This window comes from Mus pahari, chromosome 13 (genome assembly GCF_900095145.1).
Source record: "Mus pahari chromosome 13, PAHARI_EIJ_v1.1, whole genome shotgun sequence".
Lineage (NCBI taxonomy): Eukaryota > Metazoa > Chordata > Mammalia > Rodentia > Muridae > Mus > Mus pahari.
The window spans coordinates 1,400,305-1,417,197 of NC_034602.1; the positions used below are offsets into that span (position 1 = coordinate 1,400,305).

The 16,893-nt window shown below is 37.3% G+C and overlaps 2 protein-coding genes across 6 annotated transcripts in view; one reads left to right on the forward strand and one right to left on the reverse strand.

Moving 5' to 3' along the window:
- The first annotated feature begins 2,746 nt into the window (after window positions 1–2,746).
- LOC110330783 (prolyl-tRNA synthetase associated domain-containing protein 1) lies at window positions 2,747–4,877 on the forward strand. The gene is made up of 2 exons (XM_021211097.2): window positions 2,747–2,864; window positions 4,090–4,877. The coding sequence occupies exons 1-2, from the start codon at window positions 2,781–2,783 to the stop codon at window positions 4,513–4,515; spliced, it is 510 nt and encodes a 169-aa protein (XP_021066756.1). The 5' UTR covers window positions 2,747–2,780; the 3' UTR covers window positions 4,516–4,877.
- A 4,168-nt stretch (window positions 4,878–9,045) lies between these two features.
- The window catches only part of Ccdc88a (coiled-coil domain containing 88A), a 134,317-nt gene continuing 126,469 nt past the window's right edge, over window positions 9,046–16,893 (reverse strand). For 2 of the 5 annotated variants that reach the window (XM_021210606.2, XM_021210605.2), the window contains 4 exons: window positions 14,787–15,055; window positions 14,123–14,582; window positions 11,254–11,351; window positions 9,046–10,782 (listed from right to left, as the gene is read on the reverse strand). In XM_021210606.2, the coding sequence (XP_021066265.1) occupies window positions 11,287–11,351; window positions 14,123–14,582; window positions 14,787–15,055 (794 nt within the window). In that variant the 3' untranslated portion in view covers window positions 9,046–10,782; window positions 11,254–11,286. The other 3 variants (XM_029545255.1, XM_029545254.1, XR_003845015.1) reach the window with 2 other exon arrangements.

A 16,893-nucleotide genomic window follows, 5' to 3' on the forward strand; every position in this document is an offset into this window, starting at 1 on the left:
AACAAAATTAGCTCAAAATGGAAGGAGGGGAATAATAATCATGAGAAAACTGTCTGGGTATTTGCTAACTGGAAAAACGAACAGCTCAAAGACCATTAAAGTGGTAGGCATGGTGGACACATATCTTTAGTCCCAGCACTTGGGGGCTGAATTAGGCGGATCTCTGAGAGCTCCAGGCCAGTCTGGGCTCTAGTGAAACATGTCCCAAAATGCCTTCCTCAAACCAAACCAAAATGCCAAGCCTTTGTACACACCCCTGCCCCCACAGAAAATCCATATTAAACAATATGCATTTGACCAAAAGTTATCTCCTAAAAATCCTGTTAAAAATTAATTAAAGTTTGGGTCAGCAAGATGGCTCAGTGGGTCAAGCCACTTGCTGTCAAGCCGTGTACTCTGTCTGAGTTTGCTTCTAGAACCTCATCAGTTAAAAGGAAGAACAGATTTCCACAAGCTGCCTTCACACACATACAGAGAGAAGTGTTGGTGTGTGCTAGGTTAATTTACTCATTGCTGATAAATTTAGAGTAGTTATTTTCATAAACAATTTAGAATATAAAGATTGGTAATCCAATATGGAAGTGGCTAAAATTGTGATTGAGGGTGGGGAACTCAGTTCGTAGAATGCTTGAGACCACTGGTTCCATTCTCTGCAACCAATAAACAAATGATTATTATCCAGCTACATAAATATTTATTAAAGTAGGAAATAGGTTAGCAATAGGAAAATATTCATCAGCTAAAAAAAAAATACAAAATTGTCTCTGTATGAGGCTTCAATTGTTTAATGAACACGTTGACATTCAAAACATTTTGAATGCAGGACTAGGGAGGGCTCCTGTGGTCATGATGGTGGCAGTGTTCAAGATGAGCTAGATACCAGTCTGTGTACCACAAGGCCATTCATTACTGAAACAATAAAAAAGAATAGAAAGAACATCACAGTGCTGACTCTAAACCACCAACCAAAGAGTACACATTGAGGGACCCATGGCTCTAGCTGCATATGTAGCAGAGGATGGCCTTGCTGGGCATCAATGGGAAGAGAGGCCCTTGGTCCTGTGAAGGCTCGATGCCTCAGTATAGAGGAAGGCCAGGGTGGGGAGGTGTGAGTGGGTGGGGCAACACCCTCATAGAAGCAGGGGGGTGGGGGTTAGGATAGGGGGTGGGTGGGGGAACCGGGAAAGGGTTTATTTACATTTGAAATGTAAATAAAGAAAATATCAAAAAAAAAGTTTAAAATAAAAAAGATTTTTAAAGGGGCTAGAGAGATGGCTCTATGTTTAAGAGCACTGGTTGATCTTCCAGAGGACCTGGATTTGCACCCATGTGGTAGTAGTACATGACCATATTTAACTCCAGTTCTAGGGGATCCTACACTCTCTTTTGGTCTCCAAAGGTGGTATAAACACAAACAGGCAAAAAGATTAAAAAACAACAAAAAAAGGTTAAGGGGGCTGGAGAGATGGCTCAGTGGTTAAGAACACTGGATTTTCTTCTAGAGGACCTGGGTTCAATTCCCAGCACCCACAAGGCAGTTCACAAGTATCTGTAACTCCAGTTCCAGAGGATCTGGCACCCTTGCACAAACATGCAGGCAGAAAACCAATGCACATAAAAATAAATAAATCATTTTTTAAAAAAGGTTAAACTAAAAAGTTTTAAAATTTTGAAATCCTGAGTTCAGAGTGAAACTGTAAACACAACTCTGACGTACTCTTTTGTAGTTTCTTCCTATATTGGGTAAGTCATAGGCTCGAACAAATCCCTGTTCCCCAGCCTGTCCTCCTTCCTCTACTGCACAGGCAGAGAAAGCTCCTGGCTAATGTGGTGAGTTTGTGGTAACCCACCCAAGAGTGTCTGCCTAGGGACATGTATGGACACTAGCCCAGGTCCTGGCTAGCACGTCGTCATTCCTTGCCAAAACTCTGTAAAACCCTCTTAAGACCAGATGAGTGAATTCACTGACTTCCACCTGTGAAATAGGTGCTTCCTAGTAAACCTGCCTTTATCTACATGTAATCTGTTCTAATCTGGCTCTACTTGTGTCACCGAGGGAGAGAAAAAGCCTACCACCTGTGTCTTAAGAGGGTTTCTTTTTCAGATCTTCACTCCCAAATAAATACAGTTAATTTATATTAAAGTGAAACATCTCTGAATGTATCAGTGTTTCATGTCTGATGTGAGCCTTAATCTCAAAGTTTAAGTGAAATACTAATGTGGAATTTGAACCTTATTCAAAGTAAGTGGTCCCAACGTGGTTGCAAATTCCAGGTCAAAAGTATCACAACGACCACCGCGATTCGTCGCAGTACTGTTTTCTAGTATCATAATATGCGGGAGTGATGGCTGTTCTTCCAGAGGACAGAGTTCGGTTCCTAGCACCTACATGGCTCACCATAACTCCAGTTCTAGGAAATCGAACACCATCTTTCAGCCTCCTCAGGCACTGCTCACACGTGGTGCACAGCCATGCAAGCAGGTAACTAACGCTCATAACACAAAATTAAAAAAAAAAAAAAACCAACAAAACCCAGAAAGACGAAAGTTACAAGTTACAGTTGTTGAGGCAAGAAGCCACATTGCCGCGGCTTCTGGACGATACATGGAACCCGGAGCTTTCCGCCCGCGGCACTGAAGGCTCAGGTGGTTGGGGGTGTGGCTAAGCGCGGTCCAGGGATGGGACAGTCACAGAGCCATGCCAGGGCGGAGCAAGCAGGCATCACCACGCCCCGGAAGCCGTGGCACTTCCGGTAAGCCTGCCAACGTAGCGGGGGAAAATGGCAGGCTCGGAGCTGCGGGCGGCGTTAGAGCAGAGGCTGGGCGCCCTCGCCATTCGCACGGAGGTCGTGGAGCATCCCGAGGTGAGACTGCGGCCCCAGGAAGGCAGGGGGTCTTCGGGCGAGTGTTTATTGGATCCAAGCAGAGGATTACAAGTCTTCTGCGGCAACCGTGAGGAAACTCGTCTTGGGATGACTGGTGTGACTTAAAAGCGGGTTGGATAGCTGGTACGTTATGTAGATAACTAAGGAACAAGGCGCTACATAAGTGGCAACCCTATAGAATCGCCTAGGCTGTATCTGGTACCAAAGGCACAGCAGGCCATTGAGGTGGCTTGGTTTTTATTTCTTTGGACAGTCGTTATCACTGCAGCACGGCAGGGATCATTTCCCAAATAATTACAAAAAGTATATACCCCTGAGTCTGGAGAATTGTTTTCGCGGTTAAGAGCACATACTCCTCTTGCAGATGACACGAATTTTTCCAGCACCCACACTGAGAGCTGTTTTAAACTACAGTTCCTCTTTTGGCCCCCTCCCCCGGCTTGTGCCACAAACAAACGTACTTACTTTAATAATTTTAACATGACTTATACTGGAGATTTACAATTTTCGTGGAAACTATTATGAGGGTTGGGAAGGCTTGCAAGACACATTTTATGATAGAAAACACCTATCTTAATATTTAATATTTCCCATTTTTACAAAGGTCACATTCTGTGTACATTCCCAGCCTCCAAATACTTTAAAGCCCCGGAGTACTGGTACTTAGAACATTAAAAAAAATTGTTCTTTATGTACTAACCTGGGGTCTTATGTTCTTCATCGATGTCCTTGTAGTGAATGTCAGGTACTCTGGAGGTAAATATTAAGGACTGTCATCAAATTTTACTCCAAAGTTCAAAAGTTATAAGCTTCTCAGGCACCTGATGGCTTTGTTAGCATACCGGGGTAGAAAACTGAGGTCTTGAGGTCTGCAACTGTGATGATTAAGGCTCCCCCTGAACCCCAACCAGGAGTTTGCTGCACTCTTGAATTCTTTATCTCAGCCTCAGCTCTAAGTACCAGCACTCCAGGTACCGGGCCTTTAAAGTATTTGGAGGCTGAGTTTTAGTTCAGAGATACTGTGCCTGCCTAGTATGCATAGCATTCTGGGTCCTATCCTCAGCACCAAAAGGCCCAACCCCTATCAATAAAACATTTATAACGAATACCAGTTAAATTCAGAGCATCCACCATGCAAAATATATACAACCGTGGATATGTATGTGCGCAATTTACAGTGTTTTTTCTTTTGCATATTTTGCAGGTCTTTACAGTTGAAGAAATGATGCCTCATATTCAACATTTGAAAGGAGCACATAGTAAGAACTTATTTCTTAAAGACAAAAAGAAGAAAAACTATTGGTTAGTCACAGTTCTTCATGATAGACAAATCAATTTAAATGATCTTGGCAAGCAGTTAGGAGTTGGGAGTGGAAATCTTCGGTTTGCCGATGAAACAGCCATGCTAGAAAAACTGAAAGTTGGTCAAGGCTGTGCCACACCTTTGTCACTCTTCTGTGATGATGGAGATGTTAAATTTGTCTTGGATTCAGCTTTTCTGGAAGGTGGACACGAGAAAGTATACTTTCACCCAATGACTAATGCTGCAACCATGGGGTTAAGTCCTGAAGACTTTCTCATATTTGTGAAGGCTACAGGACATGATCCCATAATTCTAAACTTTGATTAAAAAATGATTGGGAGGGCTGGAGAGATGGCTCAGAGGTTAAGAGCACTGACTGCTCTTGCAGAGTTCCTGAGTTCAATTCCGAGCAACCACATGATGGCTCACAACCATCTGTAATGGATCTGATGCCCTCTTCTGGTGTGTCTGAAGACAGCTACAGTATACTCCTATACATTAAATAAATCATATTAAAAAAAAAAAGAAAAGAAAGATTGGCAGCCAGGTGTGTTGGCACATGCCATTTGCCTGGCACTTTAGGCAGAGCAGGCTGATCTCTGAGTTCTAGGCCAGCTAACACCTAATAGTCAGCTGCTGTGTCAAAAGTTAATTTGGCTAATATTCATAATAAACTCATTCTGACAGCTGTTTTTATTTCTTGTGTCTTTAATTTGGAGACTATTATTTACCTTAAAGATTTTTATGTGTATGAGCATTTTGTCTGCATGTATATGTGCAAGTAAGAAGAGGACACTGGATCTCCTGGAACTGGAGTGGCGGATAGTTGGGAGCCACCATGTAGTACTAGGAACTGAACCTGGTTCCTCTGCAAGAACTAGTTCTAACCACGGAGCTGTCTTTCCAGCCCCAGGCTTATGGATTTATTTATTTATTTTTTTGGTTTTCGAGACAGTTTCTCTGTGTAGCCCTGGCTGTCCTGGAACTCACTCTGTAGACCAAGGCTGGTCTCAAACTCACAAATCTACCTGCCTCTGCCTCCCGAGTGCTGGGATTAAAGGCGTGCGCCACCACTGCCCGGTGGATTATTTTATTTTATTTTTTTAAAGATGGGAATTGAGGTCATTTTAGTCAGTTGAGAGATTCAATTTTGTCCCCAACCTTCCATGACAATTACTCATTATAAGGACTTAAACAGCTGGCTTTCCTTTTGGGATTAATGAATTTAAACCTTTACTTTTTACTGCCCTTGAAACTTGTCTCCAGTGAGATATTAAAAACAAAACTTTTTATTAAACACTTTATGTCTTGTTGGGATAGGGTCTCATGTAGGCCAGGTTGTTCTCAAACTAGCTGTGTATTGAAGGGTAACCTTGACCTTCTGATTCTACCACCCCCCCCCCCCCACTTCTAAAATGTTGGGATTACAGTCAGGTACCATTACAACTGGCTTAGTAAATTCAATGTAGAAAAACTAGAAGTAGAAAATTGTTGCCACTAAAGTATTAAATTTATATTTTAAAACTCGGCTGCAAAATACCTTATAGCATCAGAACTGGCTCAGATGACAGAAAGGCAGTTTCCTTTGTCCTCTACCCTAACTTTAGTATCCTATTTTATGATAAATGTATTCATCTTTGTTATGGTGAGTCCTGGTTGGGAACTTGATTTGATCCAGAACAAAAGGCTCCTCTGGGCAGGCCTGTGAGGACATTTCTAGGCAGGGCTAAATGAGGAAGACTCCACAGTGGGCAGAACTTTCTGACAGCAGTTCCAGGAGAGAGCTGTGCTGCTTTTGTGCCTTCATTGCTTCTTGCTGGTGAGTCCCATTGCTGCTACCACCATCCTTTACTGACACTTGCCCACACAGCCTGAAGACCAGAGGCTCTTCAAGAATCCTCCAGGCCTACTGAACCTACTAGATTCTCAGACTCTCCAACATGTATAAGAGACATTTTTTCCAAATACCCAGCCCAAACTGTGTGAGTTGATCTAATAAATCCTTTTGTCATATATATTCTCTTGGTTATATTCCTTTAGAAAATGTTAATATAATTTCCTTTCAGTTATGGCAGCTGAAGCATTAAATCTAAGAACAATTTAGTCAACTCTTTATTCATTGAGGATCTGACATAGGCTAGAATATAGAAATTGCTCTTGCCATTATCTCCATTCCAGTCAACTAGGATATTTCTAAAAGAACTTTATTTTCCTGTTCAAGCTTTGAGAAATACTTTTCATCTAGTAGAGAAACTAATTTGTACCAACTTGTGTTACTGAAAGGCAAAATGAAACTAATGATTGCCTTTCCCCCAGAGGTTCCATGCTTGTTTTACCTGCTCTGCACTCAATCTCTAAAATAAACAAGTAGTTCTAAGTTCTTATGAACATAAAACGAAGGAACAGAATCAGAATTTGTAAACCTTGGATATTGTGTTGATAGTGAAAACAGCTTCCAGAAGAATGATGTGGTAAGATGCCTCGAGTTACTAAGTAAAAATAAAAGACTGAATTAATTTTTTGAGGTTTATTTTTATTTTGTGTGTTTTGCCAACATGTAGATCTGTAACCTGTGTCCACTGCCCATGGAGGCCAGGAGAAGGCACTAGCAACCCTGGAGCTGAAGGTTACAGACAGTCATGAACTGCAGCATGAACAGTGCTGGAAATGGAACCTGGCTCCTCTGAAAGAGCAGCCAGTGCTGAACCACTGAATCAATACTCCAGCCCCACAAAAACAACAATTTATGCAGCCTATCACATTCTTAGGAGTTTTAATTCCTGAAGTTTCAGTAACGTGGTTAAATGAACCACAATTATTACATGAGAAATTCCAAAATTCATAAGCTTTAAATGACATGCCTTTTTCAGTAGCAGGAGATGTCACCACTGAATATCTGTCTNGCATATCNATAGCATATATTCTACCTATCTATTGATCACTTAGTCCCNTGGTTACCAAACTTGTGGCAGTGAATGTGGTGTCACAGCACTGGTGTTCAAACAATCCCTATCNACTAGCTTAATATATTTCCTCTATCATTGCACTCAGTTCATCACCTAGTTATTTTATCTCAAATCACAAGAAGAGTGCAGAGAGCACAAGAAGAAGTACTGAGAAAGGGGCNGGGNCTACAGCTAAGTAAAGTGCCAGCCTACCACGCTTAAGGCCCTGAGTAAAATCTCCAGTAGTACCCCTTCCTACCACCTCCCAAAACTCCAAGGGGCTGTGGGGGGGGGGGGACAACAAACTATTGTTATAGTTCTATTTTATTATTAGCTACCATTGTTATTCTCACTGTATCTACTTTATAATTTTTCTCTTAGTAAACATACTGAAACTTATTTTAGGACTGACGGAACTGACTCTCTACCCAAACATCTTAATGATCAAAATGATTAGGATAAAGTCTATGAAGCCCCAAAACAGTTTTCCAGGGCAAAACGTAACACTTGGCCAACATACAATTTTAAAATGACTATAACAATTTGTTAAAAAATTACCTTTTGTTTTTATTTTTTTTTATATCAGTTAGTCCAACATAAATATTTTAAAGGAGAATTAAGGAAAAAGAAAGTGACTATAAAAAACATCTCAAACAATGGTATATTGTCCTNCATGGACTCCTGTGACAGACATCAGGGGCCACTGAGGAAAGTCGTTCTGTCATTCAACTCTACCTCCCTTATTAGCATTAATTTTAAAGGAAATGTTACAGCTTTTTATATTATTTGATTTGGTATTTAATAACAGTTGTGAGTACAATGGCAAACACTGAAAAAAAAAACTAGTAGAAATAAAAAAGACAATTTAAAATCAAATTTTGTCAAAGGATGTTTAAGTGCAACATTACCCATTAAGCATATCCATTTAAGGCGTTTTCATTGTCCAAATAGCTTAACACATATATCAAGGTTTATAATTATAAAACGGGCTCTTTTTGTACTATTCATATTCAAGACTCAAAGAAAAAAATACATCTCAGGACAAATAGCTGAAAAGAAAGACAATTCACTTTTTTCATAAAAAGTAACAAAGTTCAAAAGTAATTTGGAATACATAATTCCCCATCACAATTCCAGATTTGGTACAGTATTGATTTTACTTCCTGACATAAACTGTTAAGACAGTTCAGGCTGTAGTAATCCATTTGTGAGGTGGTTTCAATTCTGTAATATACACAGTGATTTTGAAATAGGCTTTTAACAAGCCTTACATGAAAGGTGCTTCACATGAACCTGTCTCGTGAACTCTTTGGTAACCACCAACTCAAAAAAACTTGAACCAAAACATTTCCATGGCCAGCTAGGAGGCAGGTTATTAGAGCTCTGGGCAGATGCTGTTATTCTCATTTTTAAAGTGTTCATGGAGGTTTAGGAATAGCACCAGATAGTTGGGTTTAGGCTTGGTTAGAAAAATGGTTTGGATTCATTTCCATTTGGCTTTGATTCCTACAAAGTCTGCTTTTGAAGTAGATTTCAAAGAAAAAAAATTCATGTAGTTGTCGGGTAGTCCTTTCTTGAATTGGTATGAGGAAGGCAATTAATATAATTGAGAATAATGTAATAGTCTCATTGTATTCTCTTAGTTTTCTCTTTTTTTCTCCTCAAGGTTGGCCTACTCCAATTTAATACATTATAGTCTTTTTAGCTGAAGTTCTGGTTAACTCCGCAGGTTCAAATTGCTTTACTACTTACCTTCACTAGGTCACCTCACACTCATTAACTGTCCTGGGATGTGTGCTAATTGTGCAAACTGGATGCTAGCTAATATAAACCTAACTTATTCTCTTATAGATTAAGCTAAAACATAATTCTACACTTATTTTCAACTTCTCAACCAACAGTGAATTTACAATTTTTTTTTACATGCAACTGTCTCTAGACTTCCATGATATCCATTTACCAATTTGAGACTTGAATATAAGGAGTCACAAAGAAGATTTCAAAGTCTAGAGAATAGATTTTTAGTATGTGTATCGTGTTTCAGTAAATCCTTAGTATTTACATTTAAATAGCACCTTTCATTCAAGAGTTTTAAAGTAATTTAATTTTATAGCATTATTTTCTGGCAGCACTGAGTTAAATAAATCCAAGTTCTCTAACTTTCAATTTCTGAACAACTAAATGTTTTTTGTCGTTTTTATTGACGGTCTTTCCAAAGGTTGCTACAAACACAACCTGCTAGCGACCTATTACAGACAGTGGGGTCGAGAGAGAAACAAAAAGAGGAGGATGGGGGTGCAAAGAAAAGAGATTTGTTTCATGGCTACTGTGTTAGTGATGATACACAGTTTGTAAAACACACATTAGGGAATGCATAATTATTCCAAAAAGTTCTTTAGAGCTGGTAATAAGAGCTTAAGAAGTATACTGTTAAAATAAAAATAGTATCTTTTTTCATTTCAAAAGATTATTCTGGTTTTTATGTTAAATAATGAACTTGCCTTAATGAGTAGCAATGTGGTTTTTTTTTGACTTCATAAGAAAATAATACTGTGATATAAAATTGCTACTACTAAAAAATTGGTGTTTCTCTGGGATAACTAAATCTACGTTATTGTGCTTCTTTCAAATGTTTAAGGTAACAAACACATACAAATATTTCAAGATTACCTATAATAGTTATTAAGTTTAATATAATATTATAAAGGACAAAAACAGAAAAATTCTTAGTAATAAATGACAACCTTAATAGTAAATGAGTTCCTGAAAAAAATGTAGGTCATTAGAAATTATTTACATTATTTGCCATAAGAAAACTTCTTAAGCAATAATCAGCTCTCCCATTAAAAAAACACACATAAAACCCAATACCAAAGAAGGGAAATGAGTTAAAAACATAATCACTTTATCTTGTAAATGCTATTTGCTGGAAAACCATCTCACTAAAAAAAGTTTCAGAAAAATGATTTTTATCTTGGATCCATTTGTGAATACCTAGTGCAGCTTATCAGGGAAAGTGGTAAGATTAATATATAATTTTTATAACTCTTATATTTCATTATGGAAATTACTGCATATCTTATGAACTGCACTTCCTTTGCAGTGCATCCAAACAATTGGCTCTAGAAACAAAAACAATAACCAGCGTACCAACACATGCAGTCTGCTAATGAAAAAAGGCTGACATGCCAGAACAATTTTCTCTGTATCTTGATATATAGTACATTCCACAAAATACTACAACACTTAATTTAGATTTGTACAACTAAACATAAATGACTAGTTTTTGGATAATACTTAGAAGCAGTAAGCAAAAATGGATAAATTAATAAACAAATGTTGAAAGAAGTAGGCTGTTCTTAGAATACTTGACCTTAAAACACTCGGTCCTTAGTGAGAGAATGTCCTTTATTCAGTAGAGCTTAGTGCACTGTACAGTGTCCTAAAACCTTCTAAAACTTTTGGCAGTTGAATCCAGTAGTGCTCCTTGATTCAAGGAAGAATGGAGTTTATATTTCTTCCCTGCTCTAATCACGAAGGGATGTGTTAAAATCTCCTTACTGTTTTTAATAGTTCCTATAGTTGCTAGGTGTCTTGTTACTTCAGAAATAAATTCTTCACACTGAGAAACTGAAGGACACGTTTCTCTCTGTATTTTGTTGAAAGACAGAAAGAAGAAAGAAAATGTAAGAATAGCTTGAAGATAAGAGGAATATAAACTACAGGGAAGCTATGGTAAGAATAACATGCACAGGTGTCTATATGGAAATGAGAGTGACAGAAAGCCAGAGGGAACGTCTGAGCTGCTCTTCATAAGACAGGTATTTAGTGCATTCTTACCAGTTACTTAGAGGTTGTAACCACATGAAATATTTTAGATTATTCACTGCTAAAATTACATTTCAATTGAGAGAAAATACTTTTTAAAGGCTTACTACCCAATTAGACAGGCAAAAACCTACAGCAGTCAACTACTCTTTACTAATTAAGCAGGAAGGAAAGTCAGTGAATCCAGCAAGCAAACTATAATCTGTTAGCGCAATGAGCACTTGCTGTACTGAATTCTGTTAGTCTGTACAAACGAGACTAGTCTCACTTAGGATTCAGGCAGGAAACTCACCCTGGGCCCACATGTCATGCAGTGGGTCACTTATTAGGAGCTTTGCTGCTCCCTAGACCTGCTTTTTGAATTTCTGCTTTCTTGTACTTTGTTCACATCTGTGGGAGAAAAGTAGGTCATGTTATTTACTCAAAAGTTTAGTAACAAAACTCATGAAGATAAACTAAAAAGCTTTTAAGCTGAGGACAAAGGAATTTGAAACGTGGAAAATTATTAATCTGACAGACATTTTACATGGAACCTACTTTTTTATATTTTAAAGTCATAAGCAACATAGTATTAGTGGTATTTGAGGAAACTTTGACTCCATAGTATGTGATGTACTTGGAAGAATTCTACACTGCAATCTTAGCCCACAGGAAATATGGACATAGTATTTACCTCTTTTACATGCAGTGTATCCTTTAGACGTTAGAGACAAAATACTTCTGTAAGTCTGTTTTCATAAAATAAAACAATATAGCTTTTATAAAATACATAATTTAAAATATATTTTGAATTAACAAAATTAGCAATACTTTTTAAGTGTAGAAAGTATAAGGTCTGTTTCATGATGTCCAAAGCTAAGTAAAGCATTTCTGTCATCCTGCTGCATCAGTCTCAGCATACCATTTATTAGTAGGCTACAAACAAAAGGGAAAACAGCACAAAAATGTCTCAAGTATTAAGATTGAGTAGACAAAAGATTCATAGTATAAGGTAATGATATTTTCATGCAGTAAGCCTAATAGGTGGTACTAAAATATGTAAAATACCGCTTGTGTTCATCTGATCACTTGTCTCAGAACTATTTTAAGACTAGCTGTAAGGAAAGAAACATATGGTCAGCAATATAAACAAAAGGGATCTACCCGTAAAGTGATCCTGGGAATGTACCAGGGGAGAGATTTTCACAAAGGATACAAATTTAGTTAAGCAAAGACTGAAGATTTTCCCTTTCATTTGGTATTAACAACAGCTCAGTGAGGTTAAGTACACAAACACTAATCCCTTCACTCATAGAGCTTCTTATGGCGCCTATCTAAGGTGGAGTTTTATTAGGAATATTTAGGCTGAATTAAAATTATGAAAATATTCCTGAAACAGCTAAATATCCTGCAGAAATAAGATTATAGATTTTTTTAATACTGAGAAATTGAAGCTGATTTGGTGTAGAAAGACATGAAAACAAAGATAATTGAAAACTATATGAAATTGGAGTCCATGTTTATGGATATTATCTCTATCTTGTGTGGATTGTTTTGGAGTGTGGGAAGCTAAAGACTATTTTTGTTTATTTGTTTGTTTTGTTTTCTTTTTGTTTGAACTTTTTGAGACAGGGTCCCAGTTCACAGCCCTGGCTGGCCTGGAACTCAGAGAACCACTCACCTCTGCCTCCCAAAGTGCCAGGGTTAAAGGAATACACCAGGCAAGACTATGGTTTTAATACAACAGATTTTAGAATAAAGACTACATAGCATATTTTTTATTTTTATGCTCACGAGTCCTAATTTTATACTCTAGCACAATGTATTAATTTTTAAAAAGTTTGCATTAAGGATTTACATTTAGTAATAAATTAATGACAGAAGTTAATTTTTTCATCATTTAAAAATCTTGCTATTCTTCTGTAAAAATACAAATTCCCAAGGTAATAAGTTACTTGGTTTATTTCTCTTTGACTCATATGTTAAAAAAAAAAAAACTGGAAAAATTTGTGTTAAAGGATACCAAAAAATTAAAGGGGAAGTAGTTAAGCTATTGCATTTATCAGGAAAGGAACAGCACCAAGAAGAGAACTGTAATATAAACACTCCTACTCACTGTGTAAATCACATTTAAATTTGATAGAAAACTCTAGCAATAACACATTTATGAATAAACAGTATTTTAAATTTGAACAATGTTTTATAAATGTAAGCATTAGTTCAAATAAAGATGAACTATTAACTGTTTCTTTAAAAATAGAACAGGACAGATAACATGATTAAGTGACAAAAAATACCATTTCAAAAACATTTTCCTTATTAATGCTGTGCATGTGCAGCACGAAGTGCACATTCAGGAAATAAAGGAGAGGGGTAGGGGGAGCAGGCAGCAGGAAGAGCAAATGAACATGCTTTTTACAAGCAGCCAAACAATGACTTGGATATGTTTTCTTGATAACAGCACATGCAGCTACTTGGACATGCTCCATGACATGAAATGTCTTTATCATCTTTATCAAGCATTAAAAAGATGTGAAAGAAACGTTGGTGGGGTTTTAAAGGCATGCAAAAATGCACAATGTAATTACTATTTCATGCAGACTTTGGTGTGGTATTTATACACATGCCTTTTTATATAGCTTAACTCTGTAACAATCTTAATATAAGCCTAATGAATAATATTAACATATTATGCAGTTTTGATCAAATACAACCATATTCATACCAAACAGTTTGACTGTCCTCTGAAACTGATAATGCAACTTCTGTGTCATCAGGGTAGAGGCAGGCAGGAATGATAAGATTGCTATCTACAGACAACTGTGGCTTACTGTGACTATCAGAAAAATGTTTGTTATCTTTCTGTGCAGCTTTATCCAAAGAGGCAAAGGTCTGGTCAGTTACTCTAGTGAGTGACTTGGGAGGTAACCCACTTATGTTACTAACTAATTCTGTGTTCAGGGATAGAAATGGCTGAGATGAATGAACCACACTAAATGTCTCATGGCTATCATTACCTGATATTCCAAATGTATCATTAGACATTTTAACAGTGGCAAAAGTTTGGTTTAGAAAACATGGCCTTCCTGAACTTGAATTTCTAGCCTGGGTATAAATGGACTCAGATGTGTCCTCAGAGTGTGTCGGCACGTCAGAGGACCTCTGCTGTAAATGGTACTCACTAGATGCTGTAGTGCTGCTGCTACCAGCAATAGGTGGTGATGAATCGACTGACATGGGCAGTCTACTGTCTTTGCTCAAAAAATCATGGATGCTCGTCCTTCGAGTTGTTCCTTCAGCAGTAGAGATCACACTGCTTGCACGAGGTAAAGTGGCATAAGGATTGCTATCTTTTGATTGTCTTGACACAGAGGTTTCTTTTACTAGTTTTATCTTTCCTTGAGTGCTTGGTGTAGGTTTCCCTGCAGAGCTGATGGTGTAGGCATCTTCAGTCTTTTGAGGACCAGTTCTCAAAAATTCAGGCTTAGTTGTCCGTCTATCATAGAAGTCCCCTGGAGTTTTTCCACTTACTGACCTGGCCAGGGTACAGCTAACTGGCTTGTCTTTCCCCAGAAAGTCAGAAGAGACAGACAAACTTTTCATTACTTCATCTAAAAGATTCTCTTGACTCGAGGACTTCAACTGTTAAAAGGCAAAAACAGTGCAGATTACAGACAAGAGTACAGACATTTTTAGTCTCCTGATAAACTGAACTACACACTACAGAGTTGGTGTTATCTCTTAGTACACTATAACTTAATTTCCCCCCCCCCCCCCAAGGTTCAGTCACAAGGCATTTAACTAGAGTTGCTCGTTTAAATCAAGTTTACTATATAAAGAACTAACCTGTATTGAGGTAAACTTGTTGCTTTCTTCCAAAAACTGTTGTAGAGTAACAACTTCACTTCCTGGGGAGCCAGCTTTCATCTTGTGATGGGCTCGACTCTCTACTGTTTCAGATATTTTGTGCTGGAGCATAGGGCTTGACCTGGTCTGTCTTTTCAAATACTGAATTGGACTGCTACCACTGCTAGACCAAGTCTCATGACCATGAAGCAGACTGAAATCTCCACTGCTGTGGCTTTGTGGCCTGCTTTGGATATCAACTGCACCTGCTTTTGGAGTAAATGGTGTGTTGAAACTTCAATAATAGAAATGAGACAATACTATGTAATATTTGTTAGCAGGTTTCTAAGTCCATTAGTAGCCTCACTGACTTTAAACATCATTTTACACATACTTAGGTAAACTATGTTACTTGTTCCTCAGTATAACAATTGGATACCACAGCTGTTTTTCTGGTTTTATTAAACCAACAAATATTTTAAGTTCTATTAGAGTAAAAATATACTTTTATCACCAAAGTCAAATCCTAAAGAGAGTTTCACATTAAACAGTCATTCAATATATTGAAGGCTAAATGAATGAATAAAGCAAGTAATAAACAACAATTCAGATTCAAATAACTGTAAAATAACTCACAATTTGGAAAAAAGACATATTTTAAATTGTTACAGAATGTTAAAGCCCAAAACATTTAAATGCAAAAAGTACTTTAATTTTCTGTCTCTATGAGTTTCAATTCAATTACTTATTCAAAGATTTCATACTAAATAAAAAACCTTAAAAATGTCCCAAAACACCCTTAAATACCATACACAGAAGGAAAGTTGAAAGGAGACATGAAATAATTAGACAAGTCCCATAAAAAAATGAAACAGTATTTCAGACAGGGTTTCATTGTATAGCCTAGTCTGGTTTGGATCTTAGTATGTAGGCCAGGCTATCCTAAAACTTGCAACTCTCCTGCTTTGCCATCCCAAAATGCTGGGATTACAAGCATATGTCACCATGGTTGGCTTATTCTTTCCCCAGTATCTGAATTATGTGACTGGTTCTAATGTTCACTATTGGTATTGCTACCACATAACCTTGAAAATTTTACTTAAGGTTGATTTATAAAAGAATGGATATTAATTCTAGAACAAAGTTCCTAAGAATGTTCACTGTTCTTTTATAGGACTGATTATCAATAATACACTGTAGATAGAGTTCAAGACAAAAAAATTATTCAATCATAAAGAATACTAGATCCCTAGGCAGTGGTGGTGCATGACTTTAATCCTAGCACTTGGGAGGCAGAGGCAGGCGGATTTCTGAGTTCGAGGCCAGCCTGGTCTACAGAGTGAGTTCCAGGACAGCCAGGGCTGCACAGAGAAACNTTCGAGGCCAGCCTGGTCTACAGAGTGAGTTCCAGGACAGCCAGGGCTGCACAGAGAAACCCTGTCTCAAAAAAAAAAAAAAAAAAAAAAAAAAAAAAAAAGAAGAATTTGTGTGAAGTTGTGTTATTTTTCAGAACTAAGATTTTCTTTTATTTTCAAATCAGAATTTTTCATTAGCTTCAGATTACATTTTTTAGATTGTTAATCTGATCCTGATTTAACTTTGGTTTTCCCGTTTTGTTGAGTATAGGCTTTTGTAGTAGGATCTGATGATTTTTTTGATTTCCTCAGATTCTGTTCTTATGTCTCCCTTTTCATTTCTGATTTTGTTAATTAGAATACTGTCCCTGTGCTCTCTAGTTAGTCTGGCTAAGGGTTCAGATTAAATTTTTTAATCCGATGATTTATAAAACAAAAAAATTAATTCCTCTCAAAACCATGTATTCCAGATCACTGTAATAAAAAGTTATAAAATTAATTAAAACATGAGTGAGATAAATAATGTTATAATCCAAAACCAACAAAACAAATGCATTCATTATAGTTGTACAATTTTAGAGTACAGAGAACTATGGTAGTGTTTAACAAGCCCAGAGTCTGTAAAGACAATAATATATTTTAGAGAAATATATTACAGCTATTACTTAAAAACCTCACATTGGACTACACATTGAAACGCAAAAGAAAATAATCTTGGGGTAATTCTATATACGAGCCATATGTGTATCCAT